The sequence below is a fragment of the Dama dama genome, chromosome 3 (assembly GCF_033118175.1).
Source record: "Dama dama isolate Ldn47 chromosome 3, ASM3311817v1, whole genome shotgun sequence".
Taxonomy (NCBI): Eukaryota; Metazoa; Chordata; class Mammalia; order Artiodactyla; family Cervidae; genus Dama; species Dama dama.
In genome coordinates, this window is record NC_083683.1 from 25,328,163 (window position 1) to 25,354,575 (window position 26,413).

Genomic DNA, 26,413 nt, shown 5'->3' on the forward strand with positions numbered 1-26,413 from the left:
CATAAACCCAAACATATGCAACACATGCAACTAATAAAGGAAGAATATCAATGAGAAAAGAAAAAACATAGAATCCAATAGAAAAATGAGCAAAAATCATGAACAGACATTTCACAGGCAAAACATAAATGGCCTTTTAACAAAGTAAAAATATGATAAACCACTTGATAATTTGGAATTTATAAATTAAAGCTAACATGAAAATTCTTTTTCATAAGCCAGTTTACTTTATAAGCAACTTCTTATTCATAAGAAATTTATTCTGAAAATATTTTCAAAACTCTTGGGCACTGACTAGTAAGATTTGAATATGTGTATGTATCTATTATGACCCAGTGATTCCCTTTCTAGATATAGACTTCAGACAAACACTTGCTTGTGAGCACAAGGAATTATGTTTGTATAAATGTTCATGGTAGAGTTTTTTGTCACATCAAAGAAACTAAAAACAGCTCAAATGTCTGTCGCAGTCAAAGCGATAAGTAAACTGTGCGTGTGTGTACTCAGCTGTGTCCGACCCATTGTGACCTCACTGCAACCTGCCAGGTGCCTTTGTCCATGGAATGTTTCAGGCAATAATACTGCAGCAGCTTCCGATTTCCTACCCCAGGGGGTCTTCTCAGCCCAGGGACTGAACCCGTGTCTCCTGAACCTCCTGCACTGCAGGTGGATTCTTTTATCGCTGCGCTACCTGGGAAGCCCTGCAGTGCTTTTGTAAAGGAGCTACACAACTCTAACACGCAAAACACAATGATATACACCAAGGTAGATGATTTGCAAAAATTTAATTTTAAATGAAGGAAATAAGTCAACAGAAGAATATATATAATATGGTTCAATTTATATAAAGTTCAAATTCATGAGATGCTAAGCAATGTATTTCTAGGAATATATATCCATGTGGTAAAATCATAAAGACAAGTAAAAGAATGCTTAATACAAAATCCAGGACAGTAGATATCTCTGGAAGCGAGGTTTGGAAATATAGGGTTAGAAAAAGCCTCTATGGTCATTGAAGACTGAAAATATTCTCTTTCTGAATCCAGGTTATGGGTACATGAAAATTGATATTATTTTTTACTTATTATTTAATGTATATTTTTATACTCATAAAAATATGATATATTTAACTATGATGCTTAAAAAATTATGGATTTGCTGTGAAGATTAAGTTGTACATATTTATGTTGACTGAGAAAATGAGATTGAATCACATACAAAAATAAGATTTGAATACTTCTTCCTATTTTAGTGATTTCTAGATGTAATTAGAACATGGTGATGCTGATTCACAGTTCTGAATAGACTGTTCTGTAATAGTTGAGGGTGCTGAGTGACAAGTAGAAAATCATCTATCTGGATTGCTGACTAGGTGAATGGAGTGTTTTTCCTGTAACTATATTAGCATACACAGAGCCTCACCTTCGTGGTGAAGGTGACATATGGTCAGTTTATGCTATATGTGAGGTGTTTATGGGAAATACACATTATCTGTACACAGGAAGCAGTCTGATATCTCATTCTAGTACAGGGTGGAGCAGTATGGCCTGGAAATATTAATTAGAAACACACACACCTAAAGAAAATATGCCAAAGTAAGCAAAGTTTTTCTGCAACAGAAGGAAGAAAAGAGATAGCAGTGGGATGGAGGAAGAATAAGAAATGCTTTTGGAGACCATTGAGTTTTTATGTGAACCATCTTAGAGCTAATAGAATTTCAACATGGCTGAAGTTGTCTTAAGACTCATATTTTTAGAGATTTTTCTTTTTGTCAGTAACCTTCACACGTTTCCTTTGCAACATTTTGTTTATACCAATCTGCCTTATGACTATTACCTGTTAAACTCAGCTTACGGTTTAGAAGTTTACATGTAACATTATAAGGAAATGTTTTTAAAAATTTTACATTTTCTTTCACAGTGATTTCCTAACATTTATGGTTCCCAGATTGTAGCAAATTTTTCTAGAGGAACTATGAAATTCATTTAAAAAATTTTTTTAATCCTTTAGAAAGACTGAAAAGAAGTAAGAATTTTCAAGAAAAAAGTTTTAATCAGAAATTTGCTTTACCTGTGCTTTACCCTGTATATAATTTCTCAAATAGCAGACTCATGGTTCGACTATGAAAATGCCCTGCTGGCATTCCAGTGCAACAGTGTCTGTAAACAGAGGAATTAGACATGAATGGCTTTTTTGGTACAATTAATACCTGATGTAAACCTATTTAATATTACCTGGAAAATCCAAGGGTCAATGCAAAATGAGTATCCTTTGAAATGCTTCTTAAAAAGAATGCTTTTTTTTTTTCTTAATTCATTGAAATTTTCAAGCATTTTTTTTCTTTTGAAATTGAATTTTCAAAGCATTTAACCTTTTTCTATAGAACTTACTCTTCTGTAAACATTGAATAATTGAAAGGTTATATTTCTAATAGAAGTGATCATCCATCCAATTTCTGGTTTACATACATTGTCATTGTGGATAATGTGCTGAGATCTGCTGTTATGGTTTCTTCCTACAGTATGGAAGCCTTTTGAATTCAACTGAACAAACAATATACATTTATTGACCCCAAACTATGCGCAAAACACTTGGCTGAACACTTTTAGATATTTACCAATGAATAAGAGAGACCAATGAGTCGTAAAACTTAACACATAGACATTGTTATTCCTTCCTCCTGAAGTTAAATTTAGGATCAACGATGTTGATTTTTTTTTTTTTTTTGATAAGTATCTCAGTTGTCCTTAGAGAAAATTTATACCATTCTCAAACATTTAAGACAGTTTCAAAAGGTGAGTGAATGAGAAAGCTATTTATCTCTAAACACTTTTACTTTATCAGGAATTCCATATATTTCACCTTAAAAAAAAGCAATTAAAAATATATAGAATTGGTTGAGAATGATGTGGAAGTAAGAATAAACAATAAAATGTTGACAGCCCCAGTACGGCAACTGAAAAATTAAAAAGGACAAAGGACAAATATCCTTTACTCTTTGTCTCATTTAGTATCATTGTTATGATACAGGAAATTAATGCTCATAGTCGTGAATTAGTTGTCAAAAAATGTTGTCATGTCTAAAACATTCCCTGTTTAAAAGAGTATGTCAGTTTTCAGCACGTTTTGGAACCAAAACACTCTTTTTCATTGTTTTAATTTTGATGGGATTAAATTATTTGGTTATCAAGAAAATTAACCATGTAGAGTACCTTACAAGGATAAGGTATATGTTTGTGTATAAAATTTATATATTTCCTTTTTAACATATGGGAGAGACTTTGTGAATAACAAGTTGTTATTATAGGATTCTCATTTTAAGAGCTTTATGTATTTTTCCTTCAATTATATAAAATCTATCTTCAGTAAATATTATTCTCCCCATTTTCATAGGCAGAAATTGAGATATAATTTAAGAAATTCGTTTGCGATCCTTCAACTAAAATGGATAGAATTTATTAATCATGTGAGTGATTAACAGGTTTCATAATCCTAGTTTTAACTATTTGAGCAATCTTTAATATGATCATGATTAATTTTTTGAACTAAATAGTGGAATCAAATTTGTTTAAGCAAATTGGTGATCTGATTATAAGGAAGCAAGGATATCTCCTAGAACCCAACACAGTGTGAAACTGAAACCACGTAACCAAAATGTGCTTTTTGTGCATCTGTGTCATTCTTTCCATTTTGCTGATTGGTTTTCTCTGCGCCTCTTTGCATTCGGTGAAGACAAATATCCACAGCTCCTGGGTTTTCATTATCATAAACTTTCCACGTAGAAAGACTGATGAGCAGTCTTAGTCCCATTTTTCAAGATAGAAACATTTGATTAGCCCCACATGGGATAGAAGATTAACACCTGTTCTAACCCCGATTGCCAAGGAAGCAACATGACTATGACAGTCTACCAGCCCTATTGATGGCGGTCGTCCTGTGATGGCAGAGAAGTAGTTTCTAGGGACAGGAAGCGAGTCAGGCGGTGTGGTCCTTCAATTCAGATAGCTGTGCGTGTGGCTAAGGTGACGGTTTCTGAAGCTGACTTTCCAGATTTATCCTCAAATCTCCTGTGACTTGGTTGAGTGACTTGGTTTAAATCCTTAAACATTTTGTGCTTATTTTCTTTATCACTGACATGGGGATAATAATGTTATTGCAAGTCAACCATTTAGAACAGTTCCTGGTGACATCTTAAACGTTTAATACATCTCAGTTATTTTGTAATAGTGGTCAACTGTGGTGTACATTTATTTATCAAATCAATCAAATTTTAAAATGACTCCTAGGACCTTCAATTCTTCAAAAATGGTATTTATAAGATGAAATGATCTTGCTTTTATTTTGCTAAGTCTGTTCAAAATATTGATAACAAGGAGAGAAAGAAGGAAGGTTTTATAATAGGCTAGTTATTGTTGCAGTAAGGAAGATTAATTTCCTAATAAACTTCAAGAGATTTTCTAATGCTTCCTGGTGAGTAGGATATTTATATAGAAAAACTGTAATAGAGCATATTTCATAATTGCAATATTAAAATTTGTGAACACTGTTAAATTAAATTATACAGAGGTGGTCATTCAATTCTCTGTTGACTAATTGGGCTCTTATTTGCAGGTACATGACGGATGGAGGGCTCAGTTTGTACACGAGGAGTCTGAACCGAGGCCCAGACACAGCAGCTTCCAGGGACGCCATTCAGAGGGGACTGCATGATGTGGCCGTGGATGCAGACAGGTAATGCCATCGGCGTGTTTGATGGTGAGGAGTGCACAAAGCAGTTTCACAAGTGAGATCCTAGGAGTTTTACAATATAAACCAAATGAGTTTTTATCCTGATATAATCATCATTTTGGAACATTTTGAAAACTAAGGTGCTTTTGTTTATAAGAATTTTCATTCTGTATACTAAAAGGAATTGTGTTGCTGGTGAGAATATTTAATACATTTCAGGTTACATGGTGGCAAATTTTAATATCTACAAAAGCAAAATTATAAATATAGACCTTTGCTCCTTCCCTGAAAAGAACCCTGGCTGGTAAATTCCTTTCAATTCAGATGCTCTCAGTTCTACCTGGGGGCTAATGATATAAAGATTAAAACATAATTCTAATTACGTTGTAAGATGAGCTTGCTGCTTTTCTTGATGGCTTTCTTGAAAGCATACAACTAAATCTTGCTTTAGGCTAACCTCTTTCGTATCTCAAATTGCTTAAAGGCTGGTGTGTTTTCATATACTGGTTATTATTTTGCTAGGAATAGTTTTGCCGATTTTATCAGAATCACTGCTGTTTGAAAATATTGTCTTTGTGAAATGTTGTTGTAAGACATACTCTGACCTGATTTTACCCACTCTTCACTCAGAATGTTTGATTTCTTAAGCAAGGAGAGATTGCCTATTTCTAGAATTACTGTATATCAATCCCTGGAGTAGTTCTTTAATTCACTATTTAAGAAGGAGACAAAATGTTAAGACCTAATGTATCCACATTCTGAAATAAGAACTGTATATAATTCGTTGTGCATTTTAATACAGCCAACTCCTAAGGCTAGACAGTGCATTCTGATATTAGTCTTCAGTTCCTGCTTACCAAAATGCTGTTGATGTTTTAACTCTTGTTGGCTTAGATCCCATCCTGTGAATATGCTAGTCTCCTAGGCTGTATATAAGGTGTCCGTGTGAAGCATGTGGTTACAATAGGCTTATAAAAATTTTTATTCACTGTGACCCCCACCTGAACTATTCTTCAACTGTTTTCTCTCACTGACTCTAACTTCAAACACAATGGTCCTCTTTCTGCTTTCAAACTGATGCTTCCTCTGCCTAGAATGCCCTTTTCAGTTTAAATGTTACCTTCTTAACAAAGTGTTTTCGGAGTAGCTAAGGCACATTTCATTTCCAGTCACTTTCTTTCCCATTATCTTAAATTATTTTCTTTAGTGTACACATCAATCCTAATTATTTGTTTACACATTTATTTTGTATCTCCCTCACAACACTATAAGCACAGGAATGCAAAAAATTTTTGTCGCATTTATGATATGTTGAGCTTTTAACAAACGCTTTTGGAGTGAATGAACAAAGGAATGAATATAGCGATCCATTCATATAGGCTAGCAATACGGTCCGGTTAGTTGAAGAAACAAACAAGTCTGGGGAAAGAGACAAGATACCACAAGGATATTATATAAGAGTGGGAATATACTGTAAGGATATTATATCAGAGCGGGAGTGAGTTATGTTGGGAAATAGGAAGTAGTGATTAGAGGGAAAGAAATCCAAAGGGCCACATTTTGAAACTAATGACCTACCTATTGTTAGCTGACAGTGGAAAACATTAAAGGAAAGGAAAAAAATCTGTTAGTCTTTGGGAATGAGATGTATTATGGCAGAACCCAGGAATTATTACAAAGGCAACTTATTTTGGAGACATATGGGATAACCAGGTCTCTTTGCTCCCTTAAGGCTTCAGATTGAGGCCTGGCTGACGAACCTCAGACCAACAGAAAGATGCAGGGCTCCATCTAATAAATTAGGACCAGCAAAAGTCATTATTCTTGAAGTGTGGTACCTGGATCTGCAGCATCAGCATGACTTAGGAACTTTTTAGAAATGCAGATTATCAGCCCCATTGGAGACTTGCTGACTTGGCGTCCAGCAATCAAAGTTTTAATCAGGTGATTTGGATATACACTAAAACTAGTGAACCACTATCTTAAAATTAACAAGTAGAGGCTGCTGCTGCTAAGTCGCTTCAGTCGTGTCCGACTCTGTGCAGCCCCATAGATGGCAGCCCACCAGGCTCCCCCACCCCTGGGATTCTCCAGGCAAGAACATTGGAGTGGGTTGCCATTTCCTTCTCCAATGCATGAAGGTGAAAAGTGAAAGTGAAGTTGCTCAGTCGTGTCCAACTCTTAGCGACCCCATGGACTGCAGCCTACCAAGCTCCTCCGTCCATGGGATTTTCCAGGCAAGAGTACTGGAGTCAGGAGCCATTGCCTTCTCTGAAGTAGAGGCTAGGCCTAAGAAAACTAAACACTGAGCATAAACATGTAAAAATAAAACAATAACATTTGGAAATATTTACTTTATTAACTATGCTTTGTGAAGTGGAAGAGACTATTAAAATAACAATGGCATGAATCTTTATTGTATTTTTGACACTAATCTTTTGCTGTTGTTATTCAGTCACTAAGTTGTGTTCAACTCTTTGTGACCCTCCATGAACTGCAGCATGCCAGGCTTCCCTGTCCTTGACCATCTCCTGGAGCTTGCCCAAACTCAAGTTCATTGAGTCAGTAATGCCATCCAGCTATCTGATCCTCTGTCATCCCCTTCTCCTCTTGCCCTCAATCTTTCCCAGTGTCAGGGTCTTTTCCAGTGAGTCAGCTCTTTGCATCAGGTGGCCAAAGTATCGGAGCTTCAGCTTCAGCATCATTCCTTCCAATGCATATTCAGGGTTGATTTCCTTGAGAATTGACTGATTTGATCTCCTTGCTGTTCAAGGGGCTCATAAGAGTCTTCTCCAATACCACTATCCGAAAATATCAGTTCTTTAGTGCTTAGCCTTCTTTATGGTCCAACTCTCACATCTGAATGTGACTATTGGAAAAACCATAGCTTTAACTATATGGAATTTGTTGGCACTTGTTGGCAAAGTGATGTCTCTGCTTTTTAATAGGCAGTCTAGGTTTGTCATAACTGTTCTTCCAAGGTTTTCACGAGGTTTTCAAGGGAGGAACACTGAAATGGTTTGCCAGTCCCTTCTCCAAAGGACCACATAGTGTCAGGCCCTGACTAGCAGGGACGTGCCCTGCAGCTGGATGACAGGCCCGGGGCCATGGTTGTCCCACTGCGGGTCTTGGTGGACGTGTAAACCATCGCTGGCCATCGGGTGTCCTTCAGTGTGCGGCCACGGGTCGAGGCAAAGGCCCTGCTAGACAATTCAGTGCTGGGAAGGAGGTCCGGAGAAGGCTGGAGCAAATGTTCTTCCAAGGAGCCAGCATATTTTAATTTCGTGGCTGCGGTCACCATTTTTTAAATTAGATAATGATATGTTGTATCTGTCTCTGTTGGATTCAGATTTTGAAAATCATGTTAAAGTTTTTTGAAAGAATTATGTAATATGAGGAATGCAAAAGAACTTGGTCCACGTTTATATATTAAACAGCAGCATGGTGATGGTGAGAATCCTACTATAGGAGCTGTTTCTCTGCTATTATAGATAAATCTCAAGCTCTTGTCAAAGCGTATATTCAGAAAGTGATTCCAGAGGCGTATCATTTTAAAGTGCATCATCTTACATATTAAAGTTGTCAAAGTCCTTGTGTTAACTTCTATTGTTTTGTAAAATTTTCTTAATTCTGATATCCACTCCAAATAGGATAGACAAGAATGACTAAAGGTACTGAGGAGTCTTTCAGTTTGAAATAAGACCTGCTTACCTTTATTTGATTCATTGCTCCTTAAACTTTTCTCATCACTGATTCCCCCACCTTTTCCCCTATAATGATAATTTGCTCCTATAATATTTTAAGAAATGCTCATTTAGCCTAATTCCCTCATTTAGTGGATATAACAGTGCAAGGAGTTGAATATTTTAACTCCTTGACTCGTAGCTTCCCAACTACCTTAGTCGGTTTTTTTTTTTTCCTGGATTTTTTTAAATTTAATTTTTATTTTTTATTGAAGTTTTAAAAAATTTTATGACATAATTTGTGATTAGTTTATTTTAGTAAATTGGTAAATGCTAGGACTTGCAATAATTCACTAAAAAGAAAGTTTAAAAGCAAAAAAAATCCTTAATGTTTTATTACTTTTTTGTATTTCTTAGATATTCTTTCTGGAAGGTGTATCAGTGAAAAATGCACTTGTATAATTAAAAAGTACCCAGCTGGCTAGGATGGCGGTGGATTTGAATTGTTTGTGTTGCTGTAGTGATGGTTACAGGCTCCCCTTTGATCAACTTCTGAAGAAAATGTGATGAACAATAGAGAACAGCTGAATTCCTCTTCTTAGCAGATTAAAATGGCCCCAAAGAAAAGAGGAGAGCTTCCAACAGCCAACTATTTTGTATTTCAAGTATTCTGTTACTCAAAGATTGCAGTTATATCTGCCCAACACCAAGCCCATTTCCTCAGTAACCTAAGAGAATATTATAGAATGGGACAAATCCTTGTAGACATGCTGGAGGCTCTCTGAGAACTTCAAAAAAATAAATTCATAACAGAATGTGTAGACTCTATCTGTTTGGAAACTAAAAGCTGCTTATGATGTGCCTTCAACAAGCTGCTCAGTCCTGTCCATCAGCAAACTTACCAGTCTGTATTTGCTTTTATCCTTTTGTAAAACCTATAGCAATGAATGTAGATTTAGTCCAACTTTTAGTTCTCTCAAACTAAATGGCTCAGACGATAAAGCGTCTGTCTGCAATGCAGGAGACTGGGGTTCGATCCCAGGGTGGGGAAGATCCCCTGGAGAAGGAAACGGCAGCCCACTCCAGTACTCTTGCCTGGAAAATCCCACGGACAGAGAAGCCTGGTAGGCTACAGTCCATGGGGTCGCAAAGAGTCGGACACGACTGAGCGACTTCACTTTCACTTTCACTTATAGTGAGGTCAGTCCTAATTCACATACACTTTAATGGTTTCATTGAGCTTTTAAAAGTTAATTTTGGGGAAAGGGTGGGAGATGATTATTATTTTGACTTACTAATTTCTATTACTGTCCTCACTAGCTTCTGGTTAATAAATATATAATAAATATATAATAAATATATAATTTTTCCTAAGTGCCTAACATCATACTAGCACCTTGGGTAAAAGTAAAACAAAATAATAAATGTGAAAGACTCTGAGTTTATAGAAAGAACAATGTGAACAAAAAGTAAAATGATAGTAAAATTGACCTAGTCATAATAGATGTGTATATAAAGTGCCTTAGAGGCACCAAAGAAAGATAATTATGTAAACTTGGGAGTATAAAACAACATTTCCAAAAGCAATACGATTTCAATGGGGCCATAAATAAAACACTGGATGTGAACTTGGGCAAACTCAAGGAGATGGTGAGGACCAGGGAGGCCTGGAGGGCTCAGTCCATGGGTCGCAGAGTCGGGCGTGGCTTGGTGACTGAACAGCAACAGTTACCAGCTGAGCCACAGGGGAAGCCCAGCCTGGGAGTAACCAGAGGGAACAGGGGAATGAGCGTGTAGAGGCATGGTCGAGTTTGGTTTGAGCAGTTAAAGAAATCCAGAAGCCGACAGGAGCTAAAGGAGTAAAAACAGATTTCATTAGGATACCATTGCAGGAAGGGAAAGAAGACCTCCATGCAGAACTGGGCTCAGTTCAGAAAACAACAAGAATAAATGGGGTCATAGCCAACAAGCAGAATGAGGGGGGGTTAGGGAAGGAAGCCTGTTGACAGGAGATAGAGGGCAGGGGGATTCTTGTTAAATTCATTCCGTGAGATTCTTGCTAATATCTAGGCCATGCCATTTAGGAACTGAGGGTGGAGGATGGACAAGTTGACCAGATGTTGAAGAGGATTAGCTGTCAAGAGTGGAGGATTCTTTCTACATGGAGGACCTAGCAAGATTTATAATAAAACTAGGCTATGCAGCCCAGCAAGGGGCCAAGGTCAAGGATGAGTTGAGAAGCAACCTCAGGGGACTCCGAATAAAGTTTCGTCAAGGAGAGAGTATTTGTCAGAGCCATCAGAAATGCAATTTTGCTAGTGTCTTGGGGATGTGGGCAAAAGTGGACAGGAGACAATGGCTCCAGATGACTGTTCTGGAGTATTTGGATCTCTAGGTAATGAGAAACTATTTTACCTATTTTACTTAGTTTTTTTTAAAGCAAGAACACGTTATAATCATTATCTTTTAAAAAGAACATTAGCACAGCAAATAATGCAGAGGATGATTCAAACGTAGGTAGACTGCTTAGGACACAACTGTGAAAGTCCAGGTGAGGGAAGATGAGCACTGACTGAGGAGCAGAAATGGGACCTCATTTGGAGAGAAACTTGGATTTAGGCTGTATATAGTACTCTGCTCAGACTGTCCTAACAAAGTGTCACAGACTGCGTGGCTTAGACAGTATATGGCTGTGTTCCCACAGTGCTGGAGACTACAAGCCCAGATTACAGGGTCAGAAAATCCCTTTTCTTGTGAGGGCATCCTTCTGGCCTTCACACAGGCACCTTCTCACTGTGTCCGCCCGTGGCCTTTTCTCTATGCTCCCTTGCAGTGAAAGAGATCTTTAGTGCCTGTTCGTCTTCTGATAGGGACTCCAGTTGAAGTGGGATGGTCACCCCTCCCTTATGACCTGCTTAACCTTAATTATCTCCATAAAGGTGCAGTCTCCACTACAGACACATTGGAGAATGAGGATGTCACCATGGTAACCTGGTAGCGGAAGGTGATGATGTGGACATAATTCAGTCCCTAAAACTATGTAACTCCCATGTGGTTTTATCCTTTCAGATATAGGTTCAGACATTATATAGGCACTTGCATAAATAGTGAATACATGTATCATGCACATCACAAGCCCAAAGCCTGCAGGGATGAGGAGCATCACATGAAGTGAGTGAAGCAGAGGAGATATGGTAACATGACGAGTCCAAGTAGGCATCTGTCCTCAGCTCTTGGAGGTCGCTGCCCGTGGAAGTGCACAGATGTGGAGAGGAGGGCTGAGGATTGCCAAGCCATTTGATGTATTATTTAAGTTTTATTTTATATGAGAGTATAGTTGATTTTTAATGTGTTAGTTTTAGGTATAAAGTTAAGTGATTCAGTTATACATATATTACATATATCTAGTCTTTTTCAGATTCTTTTCTCATGTTGCTTATTACAGCATGTTGAATAGAGTTCTCTGTGCTGTTTAGTAGTTCCTATTGATTATCTATTTAATATATAGTGGCGCATATATGTTAATCTAAAACTTCTCATTTATCCCTCCCAACATTTCCTTTTTTGAAAACCATGAAGAAAAATCAAGTGTCTGGACTTTTTTGAGAACTCTCCCAATTTTTAAGTATTGGTAACCATCTTAGCAGATCTGTGAGGCCAACAGATAGTTAAAGATACACATACTTTTTCAATGTCAGATAATCTTGGAAATCACAGAGGAGCTCATAAAAAACAGGAGACCATGAACACTCTACTATATGGTCTTGTAAACTTCTTAGGTCCATTTAAGTTTCCTAAAGATATTCACTAGTGGTGATACCTGTGAGGCTGCCAGTCATGAGAACCCTGCCCAGCAGGTAGAAAGAATGGGAGCAAAACTATCTGAGTTCATTTTTAAGTTTTTAATACAACATAGGACCAAAAAAAAAGTCTATATCCCAGTCATAGCATCACTGAGGCAAGACTGTGAGGCCTGTTATGGAAGTAACTGTAATTAATTTTGTTTAAAAGACTGCAGATCAACATTGTTCAAGCTAAGGGCACATTTGGATCTGTGATGTGGAGTGAAAAAACAAGCCTTGAGAATGAACCCTTGATATTTGAAAAGAGAATAAAGGAAGAGTAGCCATTGAAGAGACAGAGAAATCAGCTCTAACACAAAGCAGAGGACAGATTGAGTTAACTGGTATTTTTGCAATGGAGAGAAGGGGGACTAGACACCAATGTCAAATTCCATGGAGATTCGAAGGTAGGGCAAGAGGGTTTGTGAAAAAAATTAAATAAAATATAATACGAAATTTAACATTTGAGAGCTAAAGTTCTAGATATTAAACAAGGCCCAAGTCATCACCGAAGTTACTAAAGTAGAATGATCGCAGAAGTCAGAATTCAGAATTTTTTCAGGTGCCCATTAACTCATGATGATAGAATGAGTGAGTCTCAAAGAGAGGACGACAAAGCTCCAGGTGTCACTCTTTACTGAATATGAACAAAATCCCTTAAATTTCAGTAACAAAGATACCTTTTTCTAGCTCTTTTCTGGACTGTCTTACATTTCATCTAAGTTCAGTTCAGTCACTCAGTTGTGTTCAACTGTTTGCAACCCCATGGACTGCAGCATGCCAGGCTTCCCTGTCCATCACCAACTCCTGGAGCTTGCTCAGACTCATATGCATAGTCAGTGATGCCATCTAGCCATCGCATCCTCTGTTATCCCCTTCTCCTCCTGCCTTCAGTCTTTCCCAGCATCAGAGTCTTTTTCCAAGGAATCAGCACTTTGCATCAGGTGGGCAAAGTATTGGAGTTTCAGCTTCAGCATCAGTCTTTCCAATGAATATTCAGAACCCCATGAACAGTAGGAAAAGACATTTCATCTAAACTATACTCTTAAAAACAGGGCTTCCCTGGTGACTCCTATGGTAAAGAGTCTGCCCGCAGTGTGAGGGACCTGGGTTCGATCTCTGGGTTTAGAAAGGTCCCCTGGAGAAGGAAATGGCAACCCACCCCAGTATTCTTGCCTGGAGAATCCCATGAATGGAGGAGCCTGGCAAGCTACAGACCATGGGGTCACAAACAGCTGGACATGACTGACTAACACAGTATATTCTTAAAAGCAGTGATTGTTTATTTCAGTTATAAACTAATCAATTTATTCATCTTTTTCCTTATTTTTGCCTGTTTAATCATGACTTTTTTAAAAAAATATAAAAGCATCATATATCATAGAAATTATTATTTTTGTATTGTATTAAAGGAGAGCCTGATTTCATTTGTGATACTATAATTCAGAAACTAAAATCACAACTTATGGACAAATTTACAAAATGCATGAAGGATTATCATGATATTACATGCCTGTCAGATTGGTGGTCATTCTAACTTATTGTATTGAAGGAAGTCTAGTTCCAAATACTGAGTCCCCTACTAGAAGGAGAAATCTTTTTTTCCACCCTCTTAGGTTTAGTGGTTGGCGGCCTGCAAATTGCACTGACTAAAAAACAGGAGCCACATTCTTATCCACATATGTATGCAGGAGAGCACAGAAAGACGTGACTCAAGGAGGTGATTAGAAACGGGACATCTTCATAGGGAAATGGGGACCAGGAAAAGGATACTTATGGGAAAACAAATGACTTTTAGGAACAGTCAGTGGGACTGTGGAAGAGGAGATGGGAGATGTGATGGTTATGTGACAGGGTCTATTTAGGCATTCTCTTATTCAGTGCCATCTGTCTCTGCTGATAGGAGTCAGTCCTGACTGATTGTGAAGCGCCCTGGGAGGAGATTGATGACAGTTGCATTCTTTGGGGGAGACTCTTTTAGGCAGATGAGGGGACTTCAAAAGAAAGACAAAAGCTCTTCACAGTGGTATATTTTGGATGCCTTCACAGTTTTCTTCAATGTGTAGAAAACTGCACGGCCTCTGCAAAAGGACTCATGAAAGATTCTTCTAAAATCAGAAAAGGGTGTCATTTCTAAGGGTAGGAAGCCTTTGGTATTTTTATGGCTTCTGCAAACAAGATTCACAAAAGCAACAGAGATTTCTCCTAAGCCACCAAGCAGATATATTCAGAGTCTGGATTCATGATGCTTGTCACTAATTTATGCACATTTCAACAGTTCCTTCTATTCTCTGTTGATTCATTCCCACATAATCACAGAATTGGTATATTCCCATATCTTAAGTATTTCCTTCATTAACTTACTGGTTTTCCACAGTAATTAAAAACAAACACAAAAAAAATTAATAGGCTGTGATGAAAATAGATAAAAGTAAATGTAATTATTTCATTTATAATTAAATGGCCTGTCATTTCCCCTCCTTTCTTTAAGTAGGGAGAAGCCAATGCAAAACACTGGAGAAGTAGAAAAAATTTTATTTGCCCCCTCAACTTTCCTTCGGTACCTTGCTCATCTTCGCAGGCTTACAAACTGCTGCTAACTTCTCTCCTGTGTCCTGATTCTCAGCATTACCTGACCTCATTGTGAATAATCTTATAAACTTCCAATACTTTTAAGTAATATCCCTCATAGGATTAATTCACACTGTATACATGCATTGAGAACCTGCTCTCTGTCAAACTCTGTACTCAGTCCTGGGGGACCCTGTACTCAAAGGTCTTACATTAGAAGAGCTTTTTAGCCTGGCTTAATCAAGCCTAAAAAGCCACTGAGGTTCAAAGGATACATGGACAACACGACTAGCCCAAGTTGTTTTGATTGACATACCTTTTAATATATTTTAAAACATATATCATGTGGCTGTAAGCTTCACCACCCTTTTTAAGACTGCCCCCGATATTAAAATTGGCCATGGCTAACCTTTGCCTTTATATTAGAATTAATCTCCCAACAGAGGATATGGTCCCCAATACTCTTACTTCTGCAGTAGTTTTAACTTATCTCCTGCAAAACAATTTACTAATAAATCTTTTGAAAATGGTGATGATGATGTTCAAGACAAAGAGGGGACATGCTTATTATAGTAAAATAGCCATATTATGTATTATCTGTCTATATTGAGGATGTAGTATTATAGCCCACATACCATAGTATTTAAGTACATTATTACATTTTATCTTTATAGCACCCCTATGAGGAGAAGGACATGGCAACCCACTCCAGTACTCTTGCCTGGAAAATCCCATAGACGGAGGGGCCTGGTAGGCTACAGTCCATGGGGTCATGAAGAGTTGGATGTGACTGAGCAGCTTCACTTTCACTTTTCACTTTCATTCATTGGAGCAGGAAATGGCAGCCCACTCCATTATTCTTGCCTGGAGAATCCCAGGGACAGGGGAGCCTGGTGGACTGCCGTCTATGGGGTCGCACAGAGTCGGACACGACTGAAGTGACTTAGCAGCAGCAGCAGCAGCACCCCTATGAAGTGGAATTTTTATAATGTCATTATTATAAGTGAGGCAGACAGTGCTTTGATCAAGTCACATGCTTATAGACACTGTTAAGGAATGGTTGTTATTCAGTCTTTCAGTCATGTCCAACTCTTTGCATTCCCACGGACTGCAGCACACTAGGCTTCCCCGTCCTTCACCATCTCCTGGGGCTTGCTCAAACTCAAGTCCATTGAGTCAGTGATGCCATCCAACCATCTTGTCTTCTGTCATCCCCTTCTCCTCATGCCTTCAATCTTTCCCAGCATCAGGGTCTTTTCTAATGAATCGGCACTTCCCATCGAGTGTTGAAAGTACTGGAGCTTCAGCTTCAGCATCAGTCATTCCAGTGAATATGCAGAGTTGGTTTCCCTTCGGATCAAATGGTTTGATCTCTTTGCTGTCCAGGGGACTCTCAAGAGTCTTCTCCAACACCACAGTTCAAAAGCATCAGTTCTTTGGCTCTCAGCCTTCTTTATGGTCGAACTCTCATATCTGTACATGACTACTGGAAAAATCATCCTGGAAAAGGGAAGGGCTACCCACTCCAGTATTTTGGCATGGAGAATTCCGTGGACTGTATAATCCATGGGGTTGCGAAGAGTCAGACATGATTTTCACTTCACTTCACTGGAAAAACCATAGCCTTGACTAGACAGGCCTTTTCAGGCAAACTAATGTCTCTGCTTTTTTAATATGTTTTTTAATATGCTGTCATAGCTTTTCTTTCAAGGAGCAAGTGTCTTTTAATTTCATGGCTGTAGTCACCATCTGCAGTGATTTTGGAGCCCTAAAAATAAAGTCTATCACTATCTCCATTGTTTCCCCATCTATTTGCCATGAAATGATGGGACTGGAAGCCATGATCTTAGTTTTCTGAATGTTGAGTTTTAAGCCAACTTTTTCCATTCTCCTCTTTCACCTTCATCAAGAGGTTCTTTAGTTCCTCTTAGTTTTTTGCCATAAGGGTGGTGTCATCTGCATATCTGAGGTTACTGATATTTGTCCAGGCAATCTTGATTCCATCTCGTGCTTTGCATTTCTCATGATGTGCTCTGCATATAAGTTGAATAAGCAGGGTGACGATATACAGCCTTCATGTACTTCTTTCCCAATTTGGAACCAGTCCTTGTTCCATGTCCTGCTCTAACTGTTGCTTCTTAGCCTGCATACAGATTTCTCAGGAGGCAGGTAAGGTGGTCTGGTATTTCCATTTCTTGAAGAACCTTCCATAGTTTGTTGTGATCCACACAGTCAAAGGCTGTAGCATAGTCAATGAAACAGAAGTAGATGTTTTTCTAGAGTTCTCTTGCTTTCCCTATGATCCAGTGGATGCTGGACATTTGATCTCCATTTCCTCTGACTTTTCTAAATCCAGCTTGAACATCTAGAAGTTCTCAGTTCATGTACTGTTGAAGCCTGGCTTGGAGAATTTTGAGCATTACTTTGCTAGCGTGTGAGATGAGTGCAACTGTGTGGTGTCTGAACATTCTTTGTCATTGTCCTTCTTTTGGGATTGGAATGAAAACTGACCTTTTCCAGTCCTATGGCCACTGCTGAGTTTTCCAAATTTGCTGGCTTATTGAACGCAGCAGTTTCACAGCATTATCTCTTTAGATTTGAAATAGCTCAGCTGGAATGCCATCACCTCCAGTAGCTTTTTTCATAGTGATGTTTCCTAAGGCCCACTTGACTTTGTACTCCAAAATGTCTGGCTCTAGGTGAGTGATCACAACATCATGGTTATCTGGGTCATTAAGATTTTATTTTATTTTTTTTTGTATAGTTCTTCTGTATATTCTTGCCACCTCTTCTTAATGTCTTATGCTTCTGTTAGGTCCATACTGTTTCTGTCCTTTATTGTGCCCATCTTTGCATGAAACGTTCCCTTGGTATCTCTAATTCCCTTGAAGAGATCTCTATTTTCCCATCCTATCGTCTCCTCTGTTTCTTTGCATTGTTCACTTAGGAAGGCTTTCTTATCTCTCCTTGCTATTCTTTGGTACTTTGCATTCAGATGGGTATATCTTTCGTTTTCTCCTTTGCCTTTCACTTCTCTTCTAATAAATGGTAATGGCTGGATTTGAATCCAGTTCCTGTATTCTTACTATTATTCATAACATTAATAATTTAGACAAGGCTTTTGTCATGACTGGATAACATTTTCTGATTTTTTTAATTATTTTAACCATCCTTTTTGGTCTAGACATACTGTAAAATATGAATAGATCTTTGTTTTCAACTTTATAAGTGGTGGTAAGTTCCTTCAGTACATGTAATCATTTTCATTTTCAATTTCTACTGAAGACTGTCAATAAATGTAAAAACACAACTGACTGTGGAGACAGAAATGGCACCCACTCCAGTCCTCCTGCCTGGAAAATTCCATGGATGGAGGAGCCTGGTGGGCTACAGTCCATGGAGTTGCAAAGAGTCGGACACGACTGAGCGACTTCACTTTCTTTCTGTAGTTCCTTTTGAAGAAGGAAATGGGAACCCACTCCAGTGTTCTTGCCTGGAGAATCCCATGGACAGAGGGGCCTGGTGGGCTGCAGTCTATGGGGTTGCACAGAGTCGGACACGACTGAGCAACTGACACATACACACACTCACAACTGACATAACAATATTTTCACATGATTTAGAGCTTCTAAAAGGCCGATAGTTTGTTAATATTGGTAACAATTCAGCAGTGTCTTGCTTCTTTTTATACGTGTAAATCTCTCATAATCTTGAAATCTAATGTCTATTGAGATATCTATTTCTAACAGGCTCATGGAGGTAATAGAAATGCAAAGGGGAGAAATATGATTCATCTTACATGTAGGAAGAAAAAACTAAAAGAGTATTTATATGAGGGGAAAAACAATGTTGGCCATTTATATAATATGACTTTTTTTCCACAAAGAGAAATAAAACAGGAGAGTTGTTTATCGGTGAATTTAATTGTTTAATTTAAGAGTTGCATCTATACATGAAACAGTTGTTTTTATTTCCCCTTCAAGGGCTGTGGATGAATTCTTTTTTTATAGGCTAACTAATAGGGTGAGACATTCAACTTGGGATCATTAAACCAAGGGTTTCCGGCTGGCAGCTGATATTATAAATCCTGTACCTTCCTCATTCCAGTTGTATTGAGTGAGTGGCATGGACATATTTATTAGTGTCATATGTGCTCTGTCTATATTCCTTTCCCTTACTTGCTTTAATTTGTCTTTAAAATGGTTAAAATTATTTGCAGTGAGCTGAGATTTTTTTAAGCATCAACAGAGCTTCCACATGTTTTTTTTTAGATAAGTTGCAAATGAAAGTGCTTTCATTACAAATAAGTGCTTATTTTCTGAATTAAATAGTTATTTTGTTATTGTAAAGCTTTTCTGTGATTATTGAGGGAAGTTCACAGAACAAATGAAAGTATAAAAAGGAATCTAAAAATAATTCATAATCCTCCCACCCCCAAAACAACCAAGAATACTGCTTTGATATATTTCCTCTTAAGCTTGCTAATCACTCTGCTTATACAGTTTGTGCTATACCATCCATATGATAGATTATATTTTCTTTACCCACTTACATAAGGAACCTACCCAATAGCATTAAATATTTTTTAAACTATGCCTTTTAATGTTTGCATGCTCTTCTATCACATGGGATAAATCTTATCCAAGGAATTTGTGTAAGTAATTCTTACTTATACACATGCTGGAATCAGCTGTTCCATGTTTGTGGAATTCCACACTCAACCCTTCTGATTCTTACTTGTTCTCTGAGACTCACTTCAGGTGTTCTTTATTCTGTGAACTTTCCTCAAAACCTTAATAGGCTCAGTGTTTCTCCTCGGTGTACTTCAATCTTAAAATTCACCACATTATTCTGAATGCTCTTTTTATGTGTCTGTCTCTCCCAGAAGCCTATGCTGTGTCTTAGGACAGGGACTGTGCCCTATTCGTCCCCTTATCCCGAGTTTCAAATGCAGTTATTGTCTATGTACATCTATTTTCCTGAAATCCCATCTCAACTTGTATATCCTTGTGTTATATAATAATCTCCACATGGTATCAAAAATATTTTTCCATGTCTTATCTGACTTTATATTCTCAGCATCTAGCACAGAGCCTGATACACTGTTAGTACTCAATTAGTGTTTTCTTAAATGAATGAATGAAATGTTTTTTTATGGAGACTTTGTTTGAAAACTGTAGGTAGAAAAGGATGAATGTAGGTACTAATGTTAACATTGAAGACATTATGGAAGAGTTTATTATGTGTGAATGTCTTTGAAAGTCATTATTATCCAGAATACTGCTATTCGCTTCTTTTTTCAAAATTGAGATAAGATTGATATATAACATTGTGTAAATTTAAGGTGTAAAATGTGTTGATTTAACTCTAACTGGTGATCGTTTAAAAATATTTCGGCCAAGACACTCAAGCCACAAATTTAATTGAAGTATAGTTGTTATATAATGTTATATAAGTTATAAGTGTACAGGGTAGTGATTTGCAAATTTTAAAGGTTATATTCCATTTATAGTTATTATAAGATATTGGCTATATTCCTCACTTTGTATGGTATATCCCTGTAGTTTATTTTATACCTAATTGTTTGTACATCTTAAATAGTGAGGTATATTACTAGGATATATAATGACAATTTTCATCAGAAATTCTGCTTTAAGTATGTTTTGATTGCATCTAAAACAATGCAGAACCCATCTCTGAGTTTAGAAAATTCATTGAATAAAACTGTAGACTTTTAATGTTTGCTGTTTATGTAATTTATATTAATATTTCTAGGGAAAAACTGTAACTATATATTCATAGACCTTTCAACATTTCTTAAGTTTTTCACATTCTTCATCTTTTGATTTACTCCTTGTTACTAATTCTGTGAAATTGGAAAATTATTATAAAGCCTTATTCTGCAAATAAAAATAGGAAAGCTCAATGAGTTTAACTGAACTCCCAATAATTAAATGTCACAATGGGAACTGAACTCAGCTTGATTCTTATCTAGACCAGGGATCAGCAAAATTTTTCTGGTAAGGGTCAGTTAGTAAATATTATAGACTTTGCACGTTAAGAAACAAGTCAAGAAATTATGCATGTGCTTAGATAACAGAGAAAAACAATTGCCACAAATGTTTCCAACCATGTAAAAATGTAAAGAGCATCCTTAGCTCATGGGGGTCTACAACTTGGATTTGGCTCACAATCATAATTTGGTGATTCCTCTTCTAGTCTGTTTTTAAGGCCAGACATTTTTCTCTATTAGTTTGCTGGGACTGCTGTAACAAACTCCCACAAATGGGGCACCTTAAACAATGGAAGTGTGATGTCCTGGTTCTGGAGGATAGGAGGAGGAATGCATATGTCTGCAGGTGTGGCTCCTGAGGCCCATGAGAGGAAGACCTGTTCTTGTCCCTCTTCCACCTCTGTAGACGGCTGTCTTCCCTTCATGTCTTCACATTGTCTTGCTGTGTGTATATGTATCCAAGTGGCCCCTTCTTACAGTCACATAGAGAGTCGTGTTGGATTAGTGCCCACCCTAAGGACCTCAATTTAACTTAATCACCTCTGGGAAGACGATACCTTCAAAGAAAGTCCTGTTCTGACATGCTGGGGGTCAGGACTCTGCCATGTGATTTGGGGCTGGGTAAGGATGGTGGCCGGAGAAGGCAATGGCACCCCACTCCAGTGTTTTTGCCTGGAAAATCCCATGGACGGGGGAGCCTGGTGGGCTGCCGTCTATGGGGTCATACAGAGTCGGACACGACTGAAGCGATTTAGCAGCAGCAGCAAGGATGGTGGCATTCTACTCAACTATAACATTCTCATTCTCTTTGTATGACATCAAACTCAATAACTACCAGGACGTAAAGTAACAGATATGAGAATTGTATCTTATTCCTTCTGTCCTTCTAAATATCAAGCCATAGCTTCTCTGTTAGTAACTCTACAGGGTGATAATAGAAAAATAGAACTAAACCAAGAAAATGGAAAGGTGACCTTATAAGACTTACTGCTTTAACCCTACAAAACACCTGGAAGAAAATGTGGCATCATATCAATCATCTATTTACCATTTTAAGAAACAGGCAGCAATATTTAGAAAAATCAAATTATAAGGAAAATTAATAATTTTCATCATATTTCTAACAAATATCCTTCTGGCTAACATCCTTAACTCTGTGATTCCCTAAAAATATCAAGAATAATACATAAATCATACCCTCCTGTGTCCAACAGCAGGCAGCATTGACTCTAAAATAAAACTGTCATTTGAAGTCCCCAGCTGTGAATGTGCCTTGTCGTTTAGAAGTGTCATACCTTTTTGTAACTGAAGTTGTCACAGCATGCAGAGCTGAGATGCCATTGAGTCAAACAGCCGGGGCAAGGATGGGTTAGCACAGGGATTCTAAAGAGGGTTATTTTTTTTTTTTAAGGTTTAAATGAAAAGACTGTGTGAGGTTCTTAGATATAAAAGCTTAGATTTGTAGCTTACATTCCTGAAACTGGAAAAGTTAGTCCATAGTCATCAATTTTGAAAGAAACGTGCTTTAAAATAGAGCATGGTATTCTGTCTCTTTGAAGTCTTATTAGACTGCCATTGGATTTGTGCATTATTCTCATGACTGATGACATTTTTCTCAGCAAAAAGAAGCAATATACTTTGGTATTTGTGGTTTGATATTCAGCTCTTATACCTGCTCCATCATCCCAAGTCTACTTTAATAGGACAGTTGTAATCTTTTAGAGTGCCAAGCACAATTCTTTTTCCTTCTTATCACAGAAAAAAATTGTTAATTTTTTAAAAAATTTCCCATCTTTAAAAGTAAGAAAACAAACATAAGACTTCTTTACTTACCTAGAACATGACTAATATCTGGTCCACGGATCATACCTCTAGAATAGAAGCATATAGAAGCCTCTTCAGGGAGAACACTGGAGAACTGATTAGGCCTGTCTACTGAATGGAGTTTCCATCACATGTATGCAGGATAATTGATATTTGCTCCCTTTTCCCTGCATACGGCAGCAGAGAAGTGGAAGGGGACTTGACATTGTTTAATTAGAAGCGAGATGCCATGCCACATGTCCTGTATTTGTAACCGAAGTGCTGTATTCTGCATTTTGCAAATGAGGCAACCAAAGCAGGAAGAGTGGGCGCATTTACCAAATGCATTTTGTTTATATTTCAGTACCACATGAACATGATCCTTCCCCTCTCTCTCACACACACACATTCTGTTGACTGCCAAACCTCAAACTATATCCACATACCTGGGCCTTCTTGACTGATATTCCAGTTTAGAGATTGGATATAGTTAAGATTTTTCTAACTTCAAGTGTCTCTTCCCTAGTAAGGCACTCATGTGGTGTGGGTTAAAATATAACAGTACAAAGAACCAGTAGGAAGCAGAAAAGACAAGTGTCACATCCCCTTAGCCAGCAAGCAGCAGGAGGAGAGCTGGCCTCCTCTCATTTTCTAAAAATCAATAAGAACCCTTTTGTAAAATTAAGTTGTCTGTGTGATATATGGAGTGAGCCTCAAATTAACTTTTAAATGTTTTCTATCTTGCAACATCCTTTTGAAATAAATTTTCACCCACAAAAATGTTCTCTTTGGATTAAAGGCTTAATCACCACACTTTGAAGAGATGCTTTTCTTAACCTTCTGATTCCATTGTTATTGTGATGACAGCAGCTCATTAACACAGTGGGTGTCAGTATTGATTATGACTTTTAGGTTTTACTTCTGCTTGTTATGGTTTAATTTCCATCTAAAATAGATCATAATTCTTGATTGTCTGCTGCCTTGGAGTTTTTCCAAGATATTGGACTCATGGTAAGATAATAGTGTTCAAATGGATACTGACGGTCACTAGGGACTCTGGATGTTTTCCCCTTACTGCGATGCTCTGTTTTGCAGAATGCAATAGTACGGGTAGTCTTCAATGCAGAAATAATTATGAAAGTCAAGTGCATACCCCAGGTACATCAGTACCATCTAATTGTCTCAAAGTTGTTTGTCTTATGACTTTATTTAGCTGAGCACATGCACACAATAACAACAAACAGGCTAATTCAAAGTCCTGTCAACCACAGGCCATTTAGTCATTGTAAATGTGGTCTGGTGCATTTTAGACATTGTATCTATGTGGGAAGCTAGCAGGTATGAAGAGGAAAGGCAATAAGATACAAGATAGAGAAGTTAGAGTTTGATTTCCCCCCTTAGGAAAAAAATCTATCAAGCTCTAGAAGTTCTCTTTGTTCAAAGGATGTTTGAAACATTCACTTATTTACATTGTTATAGCATCTCATAAACTTCCCAGGTGGTGCCAGGGCTAAAAAATCCACCTGCCAACACAGGAGATGCAAGAGACTCAGGTTCAATCCTGGGCTTGGAAGAGCTCTTAATGTCTTATAAACTGCTTAACACTATAATACATTAAGAGAGAGTGAGGTTGCTTTTTCAGGCTACAGGAATGTTCTTTTCTTGAAAGACTCTCTCTTGGTCAGAGTCAGCAGATGCTATCATGCCTTTTATTATCCCTTGTGTGTAGGTGCAAGTAATGAGCCTGTTAGTTCAGCTCCGCAAGGCTCATGGTGGGTCTGGTGCACACGCAGAGCATGGGGCTCAGCACAGCCAAGGGCCCCGAGGTGGTGAGTGCCAGCCTTTACAGGCTGTGAATGGCAGGGGCTGCTCGGAGGAAGCGCTCTCTGTCCTTGCTGCTCTTCTCATCTCTGTCAGCTGTCTGTCTTGCTGACAGTCTCTTGCTTGCTGTCAACAATCATTTCCTCTCCTTGTCTCTCGCTTCTGTCTCTATTAAAACCCTGGTATAGACTTTTTATACACCTGGGAAATCTAATAGGGCCCATCTTGAAGTGGGAGAGAGGCTTGTTGAGGCTGTAAGCCCACCATGTTCATTCAGAGTGGAAACGATCATCTTTCTTCCAGTCCCCAGAGAAGGGCTGCCCGTTACCCTCACAGGGTCAGGCGTCCTGAGTGTTGAACCCTCCACATTCACTGGCTCCATGTTTTTGTAACCTGTGCTGGGTGTTTCAGCTGCTGACCACACCACAAAGGTACTTTTTCATTTTAAAATACAAAAAGTCCCTAAAGACAAGAATGTTAACTCACTATTTCCCTGGGTGTTCTTTAATTTATCCCATTCCCTGGCATAGGCACATTTTCCAATATAAATATACAAGCTGATGAATTAGTCTTATCTTCATTGTTTTGTCAGATTAATGATGTTTTGAAAATATCTTTGCAAAAGGTTTCAAGGAAAACATGATCTTTTAGGTTAGTTAACTTTTTTCTGCTAAAATTTAACTTGAGGGCAACAAGTTATATGTTGAACACTTTGGTATTTTGTTTTAGACATTCTCTCTGTGGTTCTGTTCATCTGTTATTAAACAAAAGCTTGTTTAATGTAGTTTTCCTACTGTTAACATTTATATAGAAGATGTTTGATTTGCAATCTGTGTTGTTACATACATCAGACTTTTCAAGGGTCTTGAAATTTAATTTAATGTGATAATTAAAAGTTGCTCTCACATATCTATACCCCCCAGCTATAGAGCTTGGTAAATCCTCCTTTTCCAAATTCCATCTTCCACACCTTCAGATATTAGAAGCCTTTTCACCACACTTCTTAGAAGTTAAAACCATCGTCAGCTAAGTTGCCTCTAACAGTATTGTCGTCTTGAATCACACCCTTCATCTTCCTTTCCTAGTCAGCCATCTCCGCCGCTGCAGGCTTCTGATTCCCTGCACACGTCACCCACAGACCTCCTGCAACCGCGCCCGGACATCGCTGACCGGTCCTCCTGCCTCTAACCAGCCCCGCCCCGCCCCGCCCAGCCCCTTCCTACCACATCCGGTTTTGAAGCTCCTCCCTCGCATCAATCTAGACTCCCTGCTGCCCATTCTTGGTGCCCTCATTCTGAAAACCGTAGGCTCCTCTCCCTCATTTACTCAGATGGTAACTCAGCTTTTGTCACTTCCTCTAACACGACTCCTGTGGTAACTGGTTATGGTATCAGTGTTCACACACAACTTCCCCAGAGCCTTTCTCAGGACCTTGACACCAGCCCTTGCGAGGATCCTGCCTTCTGTTCTGTCTTAAACCATGTGCTCCCACCGTCACACCCTAGGACTTGTTGATAATGAGAGCTTCTGCCCTCCCCGTTGGAACAATTTTGAATATTATGATAATAATCATTCTAATTCTTTCAGTTGACTCCTTTCATTATCCCTGCTCCAAGAATAATATAATTCTGCTGTGTGTGCATGCTTGCTCAAGCCTATCTGTTTGCAACCCTATGAACTGTAGCCTGACAGGCTCCTCTATCCATGGGATTTTCCAGGCAAAAATATTGGAATGGGTTTTCATTTCATCCTCCAGGGGATCTGCCCAACCCAGGGATCAAACCCACATCTCCTGCATTTCAGATGGATTTTTTACCCCTGGAGTCATCAGAGAAGCCACATAATTCTACCAAGACCTTTTATTCCTTAATTTCAAACTCGCCAAAATGCCACACCTTCATTGTATCCTCATAGTCTCCTTCATGCAAGTTAGATTCCATGATTGCTAAAAA

General features: G+C 38.2%; 1 protein-coding gene across 7 annotated transcripts in view; it reads left to right on the forward strand.

Moving 5' to 3' along the window:
- The window catches only part of NAV3 (neuron navigator 3), an 883,898-nt gene that overhangs the window by 724,630 nt on the left and 132,855 nt on the right, over positions 1-26,413 (forward strand). For all 7 annotated transcript variants that reach the window (XM_061124990.1, XM_061124999.1, XM_061125026.1 and 4 more), the window contains one exon: positions 4,612-4,731. In XM_061124990.1, coding sequence (XP_060980973.1) covers positions 4,612-4,731 — 120 coding nt within the window. The remainder of the gene's footprint in view (positions 1-4,611; positions 4,732-26,413) is intronic.